The following is a 20,648-nucleotide window of genomic DNA, read 5'->3' on the forward strand; positions in this document are numbered from 1 at the left end:
GTGGTACCAAGCAGGGTTAATCCCCAGTAATCATCTAACATTTACTTATCTCCTTCTTTATACACTGCAATTGTAATACGTTCTTTCCATTCTCTTGGCATCTTGCCTTCCTTCGTGATACTGTTAAGCAAAGTATGCAGCAGTTGTTATAATGCCTGCCTCCGTATTTTATTAATTCGATATGCCTGGAGATTATCTATTTTTAATTATTTTTATTGCGGAGCATATTTCCTTCAGTGAGAAGTCTATTTGGCTGTCGTTTTCTGTGCTTTGGTGACTATTTTTTGATTTCCACCTTTTCTGCGTCTTTATACTGTAATTTAAAGTAATTTTCCCATTAAATCATCCGATCTTAATCCGATAGGAAACGTCTGTGCCGTTGGAATAGAGGGTGAAACGTAGGATTTATTACCTCTACATGATGTAGCCTAATCAACAACTTGTGGATCCATCTGGGTATGACACACCTGAGGAAACTCGCAGACTCTCTTAATCACCGATCTGAGACCATTATCAAAGCTAGAGGCAGTGTTCCACGATGTTAGCATGATGTCTCCAATGTTACAAATATTTCGTCCAGCGTCGTAATTTTCTTATGACATTTGGTGTTTAAAATGAAATTGCAACTCATTATAACCGATAGAAACACTTTTTCGGAATGGAAGCGTTTGCTGAGTGACGGGTATTCCAGTGTTAGGGAATACCGGAACAGTCAGACGTTCGCATGCCGTGGAGCAATTCTGCCGACTGATGGAGAGCCGCGATTAGGAGGGAAGTGGAGGTAGTGCAGTGTGCAGAGCACAGGCAATCCCTGCTGCCCGAGTCTGCAGCGGAGGCGTAGTTCGTGCAGGGCGGTTTTTTTTTCTGCTTTGTGTTCCGAATTCGAATATGGGGCGAAACTCGGGCTCCTTCCTGCCTGGCGCTAATGAACAGAGTTTGAGGGAGTTTCTTGCGTGAGCCGATTTGCGGCGCTGATAAACGGCCGGAACTCTGCCCGAGTTGCATCCTGTCGGTTTTGTTCCGTGGTTAGATTACAACATAATCTGTGTAGAAGCATCTGTTATATCGCTAGCTGTAAACTCAATACAATTCAGCTAAATTTTGACGAAAGCACGGGATATTTCATTAAATATTTTTTCTTTTAACTTTTTATAATACTTTTATGACGAAGCCACATGACAGTCTTAACAATGTGTGTATATACGAGGGCAGTTCAATAAGTAATGCAACACATTTTTTTTCTCGGCCAATTTTGGTTGGAAAAACCTGAAATTTCTTGTGGAATATTTTCAAACATTCCCGCTTCGTCTCGTATAGTTTCATTGACTTCCGACAGGTGGCAGCGCTGTACGGAGCTGTTAAAATGGCGTCTGTAACGGATGTGCGTTGCAAACAACGGGCAGTGATCGAGTTTCTTTTGGCGGAAAACCAGGGCATCTCAGATATTCATAGGCGCTTGCAGAATGTCTACGGTGATCTGGCAGTGGACAAAAGCACGGTGAGTCGTTGGGCAAAGCGTGTGTCATCATCGCCGCAAGGTCAAGCAAGACTGACCTCCCGCGTGCGGGCCGGCAGTGCACAGCTGTGACTCCTGCAATGGCGGAGCGTGCGAACACACTCGTTCGAGATGATCGACGGATCACCATCAAACAACTCAGTGCTCAACTTGACATCTCTGTTGGTAGTGCTGTCACAATTGTTCACCAGTTGGGATATTCAAAGGTTTGTTCCTGCTGGGTCCCTCGTTGTCTAACCGAACACCATAAAGAGCAAAGGAGAACCATCTGTGCGGAATTGCTTGCTCGTCATGTGGCCGAGGGTGACAATTTCTTGTCAAAGATTGTTACAGGCGATGAAACATGGGTTCATCACTTCGAACCTGAAACAAAACGGCAATCAATGGAGTGGCGCCACACCCACTCCCCTACCAAGAAAAAGTTTAAAGCCATACCCTCAGCCGGTAAAGTCATGGTTACAGTCTTCTGGGACGCTGAAGGGGTTATTCTGTTCGATGTCTTTCCCCATGGTCAAACGATCAACTCTGAAGTGAAGTGTATTGTGCTACTCTTCAGAAATTGAAGAAACGACTTCAGCGTGTTCGTAGGCACAAAAATCTGAACGAACTTCTCCTTCTTCATGACAACGCAAGACCTCACACAAGTCTTTCCACCCGAGAGGAGCTCACAAAACTTCAGTGGACTGTTCTTCCTCATGCACCCTACAGCCCCGATCTCGCACCGTCGGATTTCCATATGTTTGGCCCAATGAAGGACGCAATCCGTGGGAGGCACTACGCGGATGATGAAGAAGTTATTGATGCAGTACGACGTTTGCTCCGACATCGATCAGTGGAATGGTACCGTGCAGGCATACAGGCCCTCATTTCAAGGTGGCGTAAGGCCGTAGCATTGAATGGAGATTACGTTGAAAAATAGTGTAGTGTAGCTAAAAGATTGGGGAATAACCTGGTGTATTTCAATGCTGAATAAAACAACCCCTGTTTCAGAAACAAATGTGTTGCATTACTTATTGAACTGCCCTCGTATATACAGGGTGTTACAAAAAGGTACGGCCAAACTTTCAGGAAACATTCCTCACACACAAATAAAGAAAAGATGTTACGTGGACACGTGTCCGGAAACGCTTAATTTCCATGTTAGAGCTCATTTTAGTTTCATCAGTATGTACTGTACTTCCTCGATTCACCGCCATGATTTCATACGGGATACTCTACCTGTGCTGCTAGAACATGTACCTTTACAAGTACGACACAACATGTGGTTCATGCACGATGGAGCTCCTGCACATTTCAATCGAGGTGTTCGTACGCTTCTCAACAACAGATTCGGTGACCGATGGATTGGTAGAGGCGGACCAATTTCATGGCTCACCTGACCTCAACCCTCTTGACTTTCATTTATGGGGGCATTTGAAAGCTCTTGTCTACGCAACCCCGGTACCAAATGTATAGACTCTTCGTGCTCGTATTGTGGACGGCTGTGATACAATACGCCATTCTCCAGGGCTGCATCAGCGCATCAGGGATTCCATGCGACAGAGGGTGGATGCATGTATCCTCGCTAACGGAGGACATTTTGAACATTTCCTGTAACAAAGTGTTTGAAGTCACGCTTCTACGTTCTGTTGCTGTGTGTTTCTATTCCATGATTAGTGTGATTTGAAGAGAAGTAATAAAATGATCTCTAACATGGAAAGTAAGCGTTTAAGGACAGATGTCCACATAAAATATTTTCTTTCTTTGTGTGTGAGGAATGTTTCCTGAAAGTTTGGCCGTACCTTTTTGTAACACCCTGTATATATGAAACAATCACTTCATTTCCAAAGGCAGTATGTAATTTGCTCCAAAACTGCGTTGAAGTGCACCATTGCTATTACGCAGAATTGATCTAACAAGGGGGCCGCATGGAATGGTACAACGATATCCTATTACGATTATACTTGCAGGTTTTGAAGCTGTGCCCGAGCATGAATTTCCTAAAGCAGCAGGACGAAAATAGAAAAGAACTCAATTAAATCGCCTTTCAGAATTAATTTCCAAGCTCTGATAAGTACAAAACATTTCTAGCTTAGCAAAATAGTCGTCGGTAGCTCAGTGCATAGCGTAAAAGTCTTCTCATTGTAAAGCAGATGGTTCGAACTTCGTTAGTAGTACCTTCTTTAGACATTTATTTAAATTTTGTATTTATTAACAAATGTAAATCTAATCAAAAATATTGAACGCAAGTTTGCAATAAAAATAAAGTCTTTTTTATTTTTAATTGCCAATCACATGAAAATGTGGGTTTTCAAAACAAAAAATATACTTCATTTGTGCAGACTGAACAGTGTATTTGTGATATATAAACTTTTAACAAAAATACATTTACAGAAAGACATTTAACATGTCCGTATCAAATTTCATTTCCATAAGACCAGTAACTGATAAGTGAAAGACTTTTATTTTAAAAATTATGATTGATGAGTTTTTGATTAAAATTGGCATTTGAAAATAAATATAGAATTTCAATAAAATTAAATAAGTAAGTTCAGTCTATCGAGAATCGAATATCACTGACCTTAAGATTACGAATGTTGTGTACTACACACTGTTAGAACCGACTGAGGTTCGAACCCTAAACCTTTAGGATTTTAGTCATTAAGCCACTCAGCCACCAAGTTGCACACTGCATTCAGCTACTGGCGAGTAATGTATGAGTGTTTTGGACTTAACTCTTTTAAAGGCGGTTTTTCAATGTGTCGTACTGCTTTAAGAAATTATGTCCAGGCATTGAGCTTCAGATTCCATAAATATGAGGAAAGTCGAGGAGAACCATTCCTTCAGGGTCATCTAAAAGGCTTTTGCTGAACATTTCAAATCAATACGACGTGTAGTTCTGGGAGATTTCGTGATGTTGCTGAATGTATGAGCAAGATGACACAGTGATGAAGACAGTGGACTCACATTCGGGATAACGATTGTTTACCGCTCTTGTAATTAATTTTGAGCTATCTTACAAGGTACACCTACCACTTGTGCCGTTGTCTGAAGATGAGTTTAGGCCTGAAACTAATTACGAGTGGGAAAATCAGGCAGTCGATCAAACGGTTAAAAACAAAGTTAACTCAGATCATGACCCAAGATTCAACTCCATATGTGATTACCCAAAAGAACAGTCTTAACTTTTACGTTTGCCCCTTGTCATTCGTTCCGTCTCCACTTTCTCGTTAAGGTGTCTTAGCTATTACTCTTTAAACTCAAATAATTTACTGTCATACTTACTTCTTTTCACTGCATATCAACAATAACCACTATGTGGATAGTAACATCCCAGGTTTTGTCACAAATCAAAATTGTCTTCTCTAGGAATTGTAGCTTTATACGTAACAAGTGAACATAAGAGTATACAGTTTTTGTAATGTTTCCAGCATCGTACACAAATATTGCCATGCCGTACCAGATGCTTTTGTTTCACCGTGAAGTAACCGGTATCACAGGAGGGGGCTGAATGCGACGGACGCACCAGATACTCCCTATGCTCTGTGAGGTTTTGCGGTTCCCTCGAGTCATTTGAAGCTCCGTCCGCAAAAAAAGAAGATAGCAGAGAAAGAAAACCGCCAAAGGCGTGCCAAGGTGGCGCAAATGAGACGCATTGTCTAGCTATCTGTTTCGTTACCATCATCTGCTCTGCAGTTACCTAAGCCGTCACGATACCTGATACACCAGTTCTTCTTGCAGTCCAAGTGCATTCATGATCTGTGTAGCTCTTCTGATCGCTGTTTTTCACTGAAATCTGAGAGAATACTGTCTGTCGTCAATAGCTGGTGGAGCAAGTATCTACATCTACATATATACTCCGCTAGCCACCAAGCCGCGTGTGGCGGAGGTCACAATTCGCGCCTAAGTCATATTCCCCCCCTGTGTTCCACTCGTGGATCGCGCGAGGGAAAAACGACTGTCTGAACGCCTCAGCACGAGCTTTTAGTTCCCCTATCTTTGAATGATGATCATTATGCGATTTGAAAGTAGGTGGTACTAATGTATGCTCTACATCCTCGGTGAAGATTGGATTTCGCAATTTAGTGGGCAGCCCCTTCTGTTTAGCGCGTCGTCTATCTGCCAGTGTGTCCCACTTCAAACTTTCTATGAGATTTGTAATGCTCTCGCGATGGCTAAATGTACCAGTCACGAATCTTGCCGCTCTTCTTTGGGCCTTCTCAATCTCTTGAATCAGACCCAACTGGTAAGGGTCCCATACAGACGAACAATACTCTAAGACTACATGAACTAACGTATTGTTAGCTATTTCCTTTGCTGAAGGACTGCATCGCTTCAGGATTCTACCAATAAACCGCAATATAGAGTTCACCTTACCCATTACTTGTCTAATCTGATCATTCCAATTGAGATGATGTCGAATAGTCACACCCAGATACTTGACGGATGTTACCGCGTCCAAAGACTGATCATTTATTTTGTACTCATACATTAATGGGGATTTTCGCCTTGTTATACACAGTAGGTTACAGTTATTAATATTGAGAGATAACTGCCAGTCATCACACCACTCATTTATTTTTTTGCAAATGTTCATTGATTTGTTCACAACTTTTGTGTGATACTACTTTCCTATAGACTACAGCATCATCGGCAAACAATCTAATGCCGCTGTCAATACCATCAACTCGATCGTTAATGCAAATCGCAAAAAGCAGAGAACCTATTACGCTGCCCTGGGGCACACCTGAAGTTACCCTTGTTTCTGTTGAAGCCACCCCGTTCAGGACGACATACTGCTCCCTGTCTATTAGAAAACTTTCTATCCAACCGCATACGTCATCGGATAGACCGTAAGCGCGCACTTTTTGTAGCAAGCGACAGTGCGGAACTGAGTCGAACGCCTTTCGAAAGTCGAGAAATATGGCGTCAACCTGGGAGCCGGTACCTAGAGCCTGTTGTATATCATGCACAAATAGGGCCAGGTATGTCTCGCATGACCGCTGTTTCCTAAAACCGTGCTGGTTTCTGCAGATGAGCTTCTCAGTGTCTAGAAAGGTCATAGGTGAAAATCAGACTGACAAAACAGCTGTATCGGCGCACACTGTGTAAACCTCTACGAACTTATACACTTTCTCAGTAATATAACTTTTCACAATATTCATCTTGAAGTTGTCAGTAATGGTGCAGCCTCTCAAGCTAAAAATGCGGAGTGTGATACCCTTGATCAGCCAAAACATTATGACCACTGCCCACCGCGGCGTTGGATGCCGCCTGACGCCGTTGCGAGCACGTGATGCGGTAACGAAGGTACGTAAGAGGAGCAGACACGGACGAGGTGTCACCCTAGCAAAGATACCGGCTGAAAATGGGGAAATCCATTGAGATAAGCGACTCTGACAAAGGGCAGGTCATTACTACACAAAGCCCGTGAACGAGATCTCGAAAACGGCAAAGCTGGTTGAATGTTCACGTGCTACTGTCGTGAGCATCGACGGAAAGAGGTAGGACAGTGAAACTACCACTACGCGCTACATGGTTTGACGTCGTCCACGACGCTTCGCAGAAAGTGGGGTACGGAGGCTTGTCTGCTCTGTAAAGTAAGGCAGATGGTGATCTGTGTTATCTCTACTGAAAGAACACAATGCTGGATCACACACGAGTGCTTCTGAGAACGAGACAGCGGACCCATCTCTACGTGTTCACATGTTGGCCCAGCGACATCGTCAGTTGAGATTGCACTGGGTACGGGACCATCGGGATTCGACCGTCGATCAATGGAAACGTGTCGGCTCTTCGGGTTAATCACATTTTTGCTAGACAGAGTCGCTAGTCGTCTCCATAAACTCCGTCATCGAGGTGAAAGGCAGCTCGAAACGTGCACGGGTGCGGACTGATGGGAGCAATATTATGCTGTGGGAGACATTCTCCTGCGCTCGCATGGGACCAGTGGTAGTAATCGAAGACACGCTGACAGCTGCGAACCACCTGCATTCCTTCATGCTTGATGTTTTCCCCGACGGCGACGTCATTTTTCAGCAGTGTACTTGCCCCTGTCTCGGAGCCAGAAGGTGCTACAGCGGTTTGAGGAAAAATGGAAATGAGCGTTTGGCGTCATTGACCGGGAGGCCCCTTACGGGGCAGGTCCGGCCGCCTTGGTGCAGGTCTTATTACATTCGTCTACACATTGGGCGACCTGCGCGCCGGATGGGGATGAAATGATGATTAAGGCAACATAACACCCAGTCCCTGAGCGGAGAAAATCCCCGACCCAGTCGGGAATCGCAGCCAGGCCCCGTAGGACGGCAGTCCGTCACGCTGACCAATCAGCTATCGGGGCGGAAAGTGGTTTGAGGAGCATTATAGTGAACTCACGTCGATGTCTCGGCAACCAAATTCGCCTGATGTACATTCTTTGCAACCCATCTGGGTCGCTATTGGGCGCCATCACCGCGTACGCAAATCTGCAGCACGTTATTTACGCGAATTACATCACCTATGCGTAGACATCTAATGCCATATATGTTCGCAAACCTAGCAGCAAACTTTCGGATCCCTGATACGTAGAACCAGTGATGTATTTCGTTCCAAAGACGGACAAACAAGCTATTAAGCATATGGTTATAATGTTTTGGCTCATCAGTGTAGCTTGTCAGGCAGACGTAGCTGCTTCCAGGGACCTCATAACTCTGGCTACGGATGTTTTCTCGTGTTTTTGGGAAGAGCAAATAATCACACGATGCCTAATTTGAGCTGTGAGGTGGATTTCGAATGTTGTTGGTATGTGACCCCTCAAGAAAACTTGCCGTAGCGAAGGTCTGACCGTGGAACGGGACTACCGAAGTCATATATAGATGTCTCTGCGGTCGCGCCATCGTGGCCCTACACGGTGGCAGCCATTCTGTCAAATGAAGTAAAGCTGCAGCTCGATACGTCTTACACTGGAACTGTCATTACAATGTTGGAAGCTATTACTGCGTTCTATTCGTTCGTAACTGAGGATCTGCAAACTTCATTCTCGCGAGCGACTTACATGTCTTTTACAGAAAGAAATAAGTTACCCACTAGTAAACGACTGTATGTGTGTGTTCCACTGTTAGTAAATACTGGACTACTAACGTGAAGGTCTGAGATTCTGTCCCGCATTGCTGCTGTGATTTTCTGTCATTGATCGTTTGTTTCATCTCTGGTGACAGTTTGTTAACGCGAAAACTACCAAGTTTCAACGTCCTCAATTATTTGCTGTATTTATTCCAATCTCTGTCTTCCTTTACAGTTTTTGCCTTCTACAGCTCCTTCTGGTGCCATGGAAGACATTCCCTGACGTCTTAACAGAGGTCCTATCATCCTCTCCCTTCTCCTTGTCAGTGTTTTCCATATATTCCTTTCCTGTCCGATTCTACGCAGAACCTCCTCATTCCTTCTTTATCAGTCAACCTAATTTTCAACATTGGTCTGTAGTACCACATCTCAAATGGTTCCATTCTCTTCTGGTCCAGTTTTCCCACAGTCCATGTTCCACTACCGTACAATACATTCTCAGAAGTTTCCTCCTCAAATTAAGGTTCAAATGGTTCTGAGCACTATCAGACTTAACTGCTAAGGTCATGAGTCCCCTAGAAATTAGAAGTACCTAAACCTAACTAACCTAAGGACATCACACACATCCATGCCCGAGGCAGGATTCGAACCCGCGACCGTAGCGGTCGCGCTGTTCCAGACTGAAGCGCCTAGAACCGCTCGGCCACTCCGTCCGGCTCAAATGAAGGCCTATGTTTGATACTAGTAGCCTTCTCTTGGTCAGGAATGTCCTTTTTTGGTTACCCATATTTTTCTCAGAACCTCGAACATCTTGCACCATTTTACATTGTTGAACGCTTTTTCCAGGTCTACAAATACTATGAACGTGTCTTGATTTTTCTTTAGTCTTGCTTCCACTATCAACCGCAACGTCTAATTGCCTCTCTCGTGGCTTTACTTTTTCTAAAGCCAAACTGATGGTTATCTAGCACATCCACAATTTTCTTTTCCATTCTTCTTTATACTATTCTTGTCAGCAACTCGGATGCATGAGCTGTTAAGCTGATTGTGCGATAATTCTCGCACTTGTCAGCTCTTGCAGTATTCGGAATTGTGTGGATGATATTTTTTCGAAAGTCAGATTCATACATTCTACACACCAACGTGAATAATCGTTATGCTGCCACTTCTCCCAATGATTTTATAAATTCTGACGGAATGTTATCTTTACCTTCTGCCTTATTTGGTTTTAAGTCCTCAGCCGGCCGCGTTGGTCTAGAGGTTCTGGCGCTGCAGTCTGGAACCGCGGGACTGCTACGGTCGCAGGTTCGAATCCTGCCTCGGGCATGGGTGTGTGTGATGTCCTTAGGTTAGTTAGGTTTAAGTAGTTCTAAGTTCTAGGGGACTTATGACCTAAGATGTTGAGTCCCATAGTGCTCAGAGCCATTTGAACCATTTTTTAAGTCCTCCAAAACTCTCTCAAATTCTGATTCTAATACTGGATCCGCTATGTCTTCTAAATCGACTCCTGTTTCTTCCTCTATCACATCAGACAAATCTTCCCCTTTCACTTACTGACCCCTACTATATGTAGATTGAGCCTAGCACATTCAAGCTTCTGACATTCCACACCCTGAGTCGTAGAACGTCATCCTTTCCTTGATTATTCAATCTCTTTCTCATGGTCACCTCCCCCTCGGCAGTCCCCTCCCGGAGATCCGAATCGGGGACTATTCCAGAATCTTATGCCAATGGAGAGATTATCATTGCACTTTTTTAGTTACAGGCCACATGTCCTGTGGATACACTTTCTGTCTTTCATGCAGTGGTTTCCATTGCCTTCTGCATGCTCATGCCGATGATCATTGATGATTCTTCCGCCTTTAGGAGCAATTTCCGACCGCAAGGACACGAAAGTGCCCTGAACCTCTGTCCGCTTCTCCGCCCTCTTTGACAAGGCCGTTGGCAGAATAAGGGCGACGTCTTATGCCGGAAGTCTTAGGCCGCCAATGCTGATTTTTAATCAAAATTTAAGCGGTGGTAGGTTTCGAATCCGGGACCGAGGACGTTTTGATTACTAGTCAAACAAGCTATTCTTTTTTTTAATCTCATTTTTTCGTTACATTTGCATCCCATGGCACCCCTTCAAGTTCATCGTTGATCCATTCACTCAGTTTTCTTTTCTTATTATAGAGGGTAGATAACCCTCTGACAGAAGCCGCTGAGCTACCGTGCCGGCATCCCTAGACGACGGGTGCCCTTACTTTTCTTGGAGTTGGCCTATACCCGTTTACAAACCTGCAGTTACTTTGCTTTTCAGTTGGAGTATTCCTAGGTTGCACTGTTTAACCTCAAAGTATCTATCTCCATAGTAATCCCATGTTACTGGCAATGTTATGACGTGTTTTTCTTATCTAATTTACATCCTCGAATTGGTCACATCAGTTCTTTCCCAGACGTTGTCTTCCTCGTGCGCGGGAAAAACACGGCGCTTGAAATGAAATGCATTACGAATGATGCTCCGATGGGAAGCTTCGTGGATTCTTTTAATATAGGACACACGAGTTTGAAAACTTGAAATAGCTTTCACCATTTCGCTACGAAATCGATTTTGAATATTACCACTACGAATGGTCGCAGTGCCATGAGCAAACAGATACAGCAGATACTCTGACATTTCTTGCTCAACGACCGTGTTGCCTTTCTTACGTTATCATGAACGTTAGCTACTCAGCAACAGCACCGCAAACCAACGCGTCTGTCCCGAAGGACTGGTCTTAAGTAATGCTTCTGTTTTAAACGTCCTGTGAGCAGACGTGCCAAATGAGATCCGCAGCAGGTCCGGTTTGACCACATGTGGATTATTTCGGCCGGCTTCACCTAGGAGCATACTAATCTGAATTTACTGTGGCTGTTGCAGTGTCAGCGCATGCAGATAATGTATTGGTCAATACATTTTCCCACACAGGTTGTTTAAATTCTCGCCAGATTGTCACCGAGTATTCACAAAGAAACAGTCGATACCCCCAGCTGCAATCCTCCGCCAACGGCCTTGGCACCAGCACGTCACGTTGCCTGACTGTTTGATAAAGAGCTGCCCGTCCTCTCACGACTCTACTGCTGTGTTTATGATTTTGTTCTTGATTATGTATCTAGTAGATAGGAGCGTTCACGATTCCGATGCGTAAAGAGGATAAGATAAAGGTGCTGAATTTTAGTAAATGTGAATGATAAACCATAAGTTACTTAGTTTTTATAGATGTTTTATTAAACCACGAACTAATGAGTCAGTCACACTATTGGTACTGGTTATTTCTAACAATCTTTTATGTAGAATGATGAAGGAATTATTGTCAGTGCATCACAAGTGCCACCTACAACTTCTGTATCGGTATTGGAGGTAGTCACTTGCTACAAAATATGATTCCTTTGCACTACCCTCCCGAGCGATACTTGGTTCACCCACACCCTGCACCTCTGTTTCAAATCAACCAAGTAAAAATGCGCGCACTATACTGTTTGTTAAGCAGTTGATTGCTGGACTTATTACTTCTGAAATGGTAGAAATTGCACGACTTTAGGCTGCCAGTGCTTTATATCTGACCACTGTTGCTAATAATAGTAATAGTAATAATCATAATCGTAATCATCATCAATATATCTTATAAAAGTGTACAGTGTGCGTGCTGCTAAAACTCAGAAACGAGCCCCGATACGATCAAGGCAGTTTATGGTGTGGTAGCCCTCCATCCCCCAGCCATGAAGAAGGCTCCCACTTTTACATGAGGGGCTTGCTTTTGAGGATATAAGGGCTGGAAAATTTCGCACTTTACAAATTTCTAGGCCATTCCAGCATTCAGCAACATTCCAGAATGTTGCGGAACATTCCACAATGATCTGGGATGTTCTGAAATGTTCTGGAATTGTTTTGAACATTCGGGAAGATTCTAGAATGTTCGGGAACATCACGGAACATCCCAGATTATTGTGGAACATTCCAGAACACTCTCCAATGTTGTGGAATATTCCGGACCATTCGAAGCGTTTTTGGCATGTTCTGCAATTCGCCACTAGGGGGAAGGGGGTAAGCTTTCGTAGGGTTATATAAAGCAAGACCCACAGTGTGTTCGAACGTCAGTTTCTTATCATTTAAGAATGGAGGAACCGAAAAAATTGGAGTGAGTGAATAAAAACAAACAGTGAAGTGTGAGTACTCATTAATAAAGTGACAGAATATAAATCGAAAATAAAGTGTGTAAGGCGTACTTAGTGTACTTGTTTATAAAAAAGTTGGTTTAATTTATATCTTATACAATGCCAAACCTAAAAGAGGAGGAGATTATGCCAGACAACCTCATATCAACTCCCTGAGCGATGCCGGGTACCTCAGCTAGTGATGCTGGTAGCAACATACGTAGAACAACTCGAAACCATGCATTGGATCTAGCCAGTAAAAAAGCATTTAAGAGAAGACTTACATGAGTCCATTCGATATTTTCAGCAGAAGCTTAGAGAGACAAACAATTAGCAGCTGGAAAGTACTAGCAGAGAGTGAAGTCACCACTAGAGCAGGGACAAAGTAGACTGAAGAAAGAAAAAGAACGCAGAGTAAAAATGGGAGCTGCTTGGAAACTACGAAGATTGAAACACTGTAGCAATGCGTCTTGTTCCTCCTGCCACCGCACTTCACTAATTCCACGCATTGCTAGTGTTTCAATCTGCTTGGAAAGTCCGAAGTTTGAAACACTATAGCAATGCGTGGAATTAGTGAAGTTCGGTGGCAGGAGGAACAAGACGTTTGGTCAGGTGAATACAGGGTTATAAATACAAAATCAAATAGGGGTATTGCTGGAGTAGGTTCAAATGGTTCAAATTGCTCTGAGCACTATGGGACTTAACATCTGAGGTCATCAGTCCCCTAGAACTTAGAACTACTTAAACCTAACGACATCACACACACCCATGCCCGAGGCAGGATTCGAACCTGCGACCGTAGCAGTCACGCGGTTCCGGACTGACGCGCCTAGAACCGCAAGGCCACCGCGGCCGGCGCTGGAGTAGGTTTAATAATGAATAAAAAAATAGGATTGCGGGTAAGCTACTACAAACAGCATAGTGAACGCATTATTGTGGCCAAGATAGACACGAAGCCCATGCCTGCTACAGTAGTACAAGTTTATATGCCAAGTAGCTCTGCAGATGATGAAGAAATTGATGAAATGTATGATGAGATAAAAGAAACTATTCTCATAGTGAAGGGAGACGAAAATCTAATAGTCATGGGTGACTGGAATTCGAGAGTAGGAAAAGGGAGAGAAGGAAACGTAGTAGGTGAATATGGATTGGGGCTAAGAAATGAAAGAGGAAGCTGTCTGGTAGAATTTTGCACAGAGCACAACTTAATTATAGGTAACACTTGGTTCAAGAATCATAAAAGAAGGTTGTATACATGGAAGAATCCTGGAGATACTAGAAGGTATCTGATAGATTATATATTGGTAAGACAGAGATTTAGGAACCAGGTTGTAAATTGTAAGACATTTCCAGGGGCAGATGTGGACTCTGACCACAATCTATTGGTTATGAACTGTAGATTAAAACTGAAGGAAACTGCAAAAAGGTGGTAAATTGAGGAGACTGGACCTGGATAAACTGAAAGAACCAGAGCTTGTAGAGATTTTTAGGGAGAACATATGGGAACAATTGACAGGAATGGGGGAAAGAAAGTAGAAGAAGAATGGGTAGCTTTGAGGGATGAAGTAGTGAAGGCAGGTGAGGATCAAGTAGGAAAAAAGATGAGGGCTAGTAGAAATCCTTGGGTAACAGAAGAAATATTGAATTTAATTGATGAGAGGAGAAAATATAAAAATGCAGTAAATGAAGCAGGCAAAAAGGAATACAAACGTCTCAAAAATGAGATAAAGAGACCTTTGGAGAAAAGAGAGCCACTTGTATGAATATCAAGAGCTCAGATGGAAACCCAGTTCTAAGCAAAGAAGGGAAAGCAGAAAGGTGGAAGGAATATATAGAGGGTCTATACAAGGGCGATGTACTTGAGGACAATATTATGGAAATGGAAGAGGATGAAGATGAAATGGGCGATACGATACTGCGTGAAGAGTTTGACAGAGCACTGAAAGACCTGAGTCGAAACAAGGCCCCGGGAAGAAGAGAATAGAAGATTTCCAAATGTGGTGCTACAGAAGAATGCTGAAGATTAGATGGGTAGAGCACATAACTAATGAGGAGGTATTGAATATAATTGGGGAGAAGAGGAGTTTGTGGCACAACTTGACAAGAAGAAGGGACCGGTTGGCAGGACATGTTCTGAGGCATCAAGGGATCACAAATTTAGCATTGGAGGGCAGCGTGGAGGGTAAAAATCGTAGAGGGAGACTAAGAGATGAATACACTAAGCAGATTCAGAAGGATGTAGGTTGCAGTAAGTACTGGGAGATGAAGAAGCTTGCACAGGATAGAGTAGCATGGAGAGCTGCATCAAACCTGTCTAAGGACTGAAGACCACAACAACAACAACAACAACAGTGCGTCATCTGACAGGGCCCAATCACTCAGTAATAAAATCACTGTGTAGGCCCTACAGAGCGTATCAGCCACTACGTAGTTACTGTTGTGTAATTCTGTCAGTTAATTCATTTATTGTTGCGATGTGAATAATGAAACAACTTCTAGTCAGTTTCAAGAACCAGCTGCAACTCCCAGAAGGCATTTTTATGAGATGTTTAAGCATATGTGATGTATGCGTCTGAATTTTACTATCATAGCTGTATGGTACAAAGTAGACAATATGAGGAAGACGATGTTCACACAGCCTTTCACAAGCTGTAATCTCCACCACATTGTGTCACGCGTTCATGCTGGTACTTAAAAAAGAATTAACTATTGGTAACTTACGAAATAATGATTATACTAAAGATTTATTTAAAAAAATAATTTTTTTCTGAAAGTTGATAGTAGATGAAAATTTTGTGGGACAAATGTTGCATGGGACAACGGGGCCATGATATGACGTTGGTTTTTTGTAGCTAGGTGGGGTCGCGTCAGAGATTCGAAGGTCAACTTTGTTTTCTCAAATGGGATACTATAGTTTGGTACTTATTTTCTGGTAGCGGCTATCGAGACGAATCTTACGATGTGCTACAGTAAGGTCTTTGAAGGTCAACGAAGGAAAAAAGGTGGCATGAACGTCCATTTACAGCATTTACAGAAGGTATTCGAAGTGATGACCATTGGTATCAGTGCAGTGCTGCAATCTTCTTATCATGGATTGACAGGTATTCTTTATTACTTCGGCACTTATCGAAGCACATGCTCTGACAATTCTCTCGTATATCGTGCGAATAGTAAATATTCGTCGAATACGGCCATCCATCTAACGTGCCATTGAGATGTAAACACAATTCGACGGTTTCGCAATACAACACTAATAGGAACGGTAAGACTAGTATCGTCGAATCAAGCGAATTTGAGTGATGTATTCCTTCGAAGAACAAGTCGATATGTTTCTCATTTGCGGAGAATGCCAACGAAATTCAGTGAGAGCTAGAGACTTATACACTGAAAGATATCCCAACGCCTCAACGCACTCGCCCTAAACGTCGTACATTTAAATATGCGTATGATAAATTGAGAACAACTGGATCTTTAACGCTTCGGAAACATAGCCGGCAAAGGAAAGTTACTAACGAGGAAACAGAAATTGGTACTTTTTCCACTGTGGTTCGAGATCCTCGTGTTAGTTCGAGTCAAATCGGAAGGGAATCTGGCGTGAGCCATAGTAGTGTTGTTCGTGTTCTGCATCGCCGTAAATATCATCCTTATCGATCTCTCCCAAGAATTAACTGGTACGGATTGTACGCGTCGCATTGAATTCTGCCGATGGGCTCAACTTCAGATTCAGAGGGATGACACATTTATTAATTTGATTTTATTTACTGACGAGGCTACATTCACGAACCATGGAAATGTTAATTTGCATAACATGCATTACTGGGCAACTGATAATCCATTTTGGCTCCGGCAAAAACCACGGTCGGCGAATGTACGGTGTGGGATTCTGGAGGGCAGAATTATAGGATCCTATTTCATCGAAGGAAATCTAAATGGTAGGAAGTACACCACATTCCTGCAAGAAACATTAAGCCTGTTATTGAAAGAAATACCTTTAGGAAGAAGGAACAGAATGTGGTATCAACAGGATGGGTGTCCGGCACGTTTTTCGCTAATGGCTAGGCACGTTTTTCGCTAATGGCTAGAAATTAGTTGCAAAGACAATTCCCAAATCGTTGGATTGGACGTGGAGTAGAGGTGTCGTGGGCGGCTCGTTCGCCAGACTTGACGCCTTTTTTTCTTGTGTAGATTCGTAAAAGACATTGTTTATAAAGACGTTCCAACTACACCTGAAGATATGCGAGACAGAATTGTGAGGGCATGCGCTTCGATAAGTGCCCATGTGATAAGGAATACCACTCGGTCCATGATAAGAAGATTGCAGCACTGCATTGATACCAATGGTCATCACTTCGAACACCTCCTCACGTTCAAGCCACCTTTGTGACCTGCGTTGACCTTCAAAGACCTTACTGTTACATATCATTTGGTTTGTCTCGATAGCCGCTATCAGAAAATAAGTACCAAACTTTAGAATCCCCTTTTAGAAAAAAAGTATTTCATATCACTGACGCGACCCCGCCTACCAACAAAAAACCAACGTCATATTATGGCCCCCGTTGTCCCATGTTAACGTTTGTCCCACAAACTTTTCAGCTCCTATCATATTTCCAGAGTTATTCTTGGTGGCAACATTAAGTGACTCGCCCTGTATAACAAGTGTATAGTATGACAGATACGAAGGCTACAGAAACAGAACAAACATTTCAATGACTGGACGGACAGTTCGTAGCGTCGTGAAAAAAATAAAACAAAATAAAAATAAATGGCATGAGATAGGTTTGAACACAGCTCATCTGCTTCATACTCCAACACTGTGACCACATTTTTTTCCCAAGTAATCTGCGTCTTAGTGATGATAAAGTCCCATACTCCCTGAAAGAGCATAGGGAACGATGCGGGAGACCGGCACCGCTGTACTAGGCAAGGTTGTAGTGGAGGTGGTTTGCCATTGCCTTCCTCCGAACGTAATGGGGATGACTGATGATAATGATGATGAAGACGACACAACAACACCCAGTCATTTCGAGGTAGGTGAAAATCCCTGATCTCGTCGGGAACCGAACGCGGGACCCCGTGCTCGGGAAGCGAGAACGCTACCTCGAGACCACGAGCTGCGGACTTGTGTGTTATTGTTCGCTACATTTGTTCGCGGCGGACGTCCCATGACACGCGTTCAAGTTCATCGTTGATCCATTCACTCAGTTTTTTTAATTATTTTTTTTTATTTTATTACAGAGGGCAGCTAACCCACTGACCGAACAGCCACTTAACCACGACGCCACGGCTGTTAATCCGCGCTCAATATTACACTTGTTAAGTTTACATTTTTTTTTTATATTGTTCAGTACACCTTGTTCCTGTTTTCATGTTTCAGTTTTTGACGGGTTACCTACTGGGCTGTCTTACAATTAAATCTGAGGGGGTAGCAATGGGGAGTTTCCCTTGTCAGTTGCTTATTTGCCACTACAGCATTCAACTAATCCCTTCCCTAGAATATTAACGTGTAAAATAGTAACATGTCGGCAGTAAGCGGACCCTTAAAGTTATAGGACATGTGTTACGGCATAAAGGAATTAATTATGGGATACTCCCGAAATTTTCTTTGTGTGTGGATTAGTGGTATGAGAGTGCACATTGTCGGAGTAAGCAAGTGCCCCCTCTTGACGGCGCGCCTGTGTGCCGGCAGGCGATGAGCGGCGCAGAGCAGAGTGGCGCCTCCGCCCCCGCTACCGCCCCCGCCGCCGCCGCCACCTCGCCCACCGGCAGCTGCAGCAGCGGCGGCAGTAGCAGCCGCATACCCGTGGCGCGCGCCATGCGCCGCAGCCACTCGATGCGCCTGCGCGGCGAGCAGCAGCGCGCCTGCTTCCCCATAGCGGAGACCGAGGCGCCCGTCAGGAACCGCAGCATGGTGAGTACTGACTGCTCGCCTGTCCTCGTTTTACGGTGCTGTGAAACTAGTATCCCGCAGCGTAGTGAGTATCCGCCACTGCGCAATCTCGTCTCGTTACCGGTGCTGACCTCTTGCAGCACCGATGCGGAACGCGCCTTCCCCTGTCTGCGCTTTATGTAAAAGAGGAAACAGTTTCTCAAACTTAACTAGCTTTTCTCAAATATTTGGCACTATGGCGTGTTTGTCAAACACAGACCGCAATTTACAGAAATGTTGATTGGCGGCTGATTTGACAAAATGGCGGAGGTTGTTTGGGGTACGTTTCACTGCGCATGTTTACCGAAAAACGAATTTTATTACAATGTATCTATTGTATTGTGAGACAACTGTAAACGATAATAAAAGAGGCACTGACAGTTACCAAAATAGTAGAGATGTTGCGTCGTTCCCAGCTTTATATGACACAGAAAGACTGAGAAGGAAATCGATATCCTGCGCACAACATAGAAGCGGTAGCACAACAAAATATAATGAAATGTAAGCTCTCCGGTTCTTCCACGAGCGATGTGTGTGTTTCCAAGTTGTGGTATTCTAATGAACTTTCGTTACATGATAAAGTGGAAGAAAAACTTCCCCGTACTTGTCTTCTTTTTTAATGTGAATGCGAAGTAAATCTGACACGTTATTAAAAGTTAGACTGTCCATTCGGAGAAAGTTGATATCGTTAGGTTATGATACCCAGACCTACAGATTTCAGTCAGTCAGATTGGAACCAAACGTTGTTTATCGACAGAGTATGGACCAAAACTCCGATATTGTTTGTCGTGTGCGCTGTCGTCCAGGAGAAAGTGCGTAAACAGTAACTAACAAGTAACACATGACCTATGGAGCACGGGAAAATGAGCTAGGTCACAGGATACTTGTAAGGTAGCCGCGCGGGATTAGCCGAGCGGTCTAGGGCGCTGCAGTCATGGATTGTGCGGCTGGTCCCGGTGGAGGTTCGAATGTGTGTGTTTGTCATTAGGATAATTTAGGTTAAGTAATGTGTAAGCTTAGGAACTGATGACCTTAGCAGTTAAGTCCCATAAGGTTTCACACACATACATACATACTTGTAAGGTACTCCTTATTTGCAGAAAAGAGCGCATTTTACTTTATTTCCAGTTTTGCTATTTCGATTACGTGAAGTGAATGTATCGGCGCTGTAGTAGTTACGGAGTACTGTCTCCACGTACGCGTACACCATAATTACCACGCAAACATTGGAGTTACACTCGTCTGGTGTGAGTCTTTCCCGAAGGGTCCACTAGGAGCCGAAACGCACCCTGGGTTCGGTGTGTCGCTGCGGTGGGGTGGGTGGACTGCTGTAGCCTGTTGTGGGCTTGTGAACCGCTGATGGCAACGGCGGGACGAAGCCTCTCCGTTGTTTATAGGTCCCCAGTTCCATACAGTGCAACACAATACCGTTAATAACTGTCTTCTCGAATGTTGCCTCTGATAGATTGGCCTGTTTGGCTAGATGTGATCACATGGCAGACCTTTTCATACATGACCAAAACACCGTAAAATACGTGAGCTGAAACAGACTAAAATTCAGCACATTATGGAGAACCCAGTGCGTCAGCTGTAGTGGACTTTGACACTTCGAGGAAACACAGTTTTGCAACACCACAGAGCAAAGTCTTCACAAAAGCGCGTCCGTTATGCTTATTCCACAAGTTCTAGAATAATACGGGGTGTACAAAAAGTCTCTCCGCAGTGCCGTATGATTCTTAGTCGCGCGTGCCGTATGCCGCAGTCAATATACCGAAGTAAAACTCAGTGAAATAAAAGTTATTAATTTATTGAATATTCACTTTTAACTTACATATTTTCACATTAAAAGTTGAAAGTGTCCCCCCTGTTGTTGAATACACAATTCAATTCGAATAATCATGTTTCCAAACACAAGCTGTAACATTTCTTCTGTAACAGAAGCAGTGTAAGTGGATATTGCAGTTTTCAATTCATCGATGGATTTTGGACGGTTTTTATAGACAGTTGCTTTCG

The 20,648-nt window shown here is 43.6% G+C and overlaps 1 protein-coding gene across 1 annotated transcript in view; it reads left to right on the plus strand.

Annotated features, from left to right (window-relative positions):
- The window catches only part of LOC126161413 (protein quick-to-court), a 765,830-nt gene that overhangs the window by 563,421 nt on the left and 181,761 nt on the right, over nt 1-20,648 (plus strand). The window contains exon 2 of the mRNA XM_049917202.1: nt 18,396-18,617. Coding sequence (XP_049773159.1) covers nt 18,399-18,617 — 219 coding nt within the window. The 5' untranslated portion in view covers nt 18,396-18,398. The remainder of the gene's footprint in view (nt 1-18,395; nt 18,618-20,648) is intronic.

Source organism: Schistocerca cancellata, chromosome 2 (assembly GCF_023864275.1).
Source record: "Schistocerca cancellata isolate TAMUIC-IGC-003103 chromosome 2, iqSchCanc2.1, whole genome shotgun sequence".
NCBI classification, from domain to species: domain Eukaryota; kingdom Metazoa; phylum Arthropoda; class Insecta; order Orthoptera; family Acrididae; genus Schistocerca; species Schistocerca cancellata.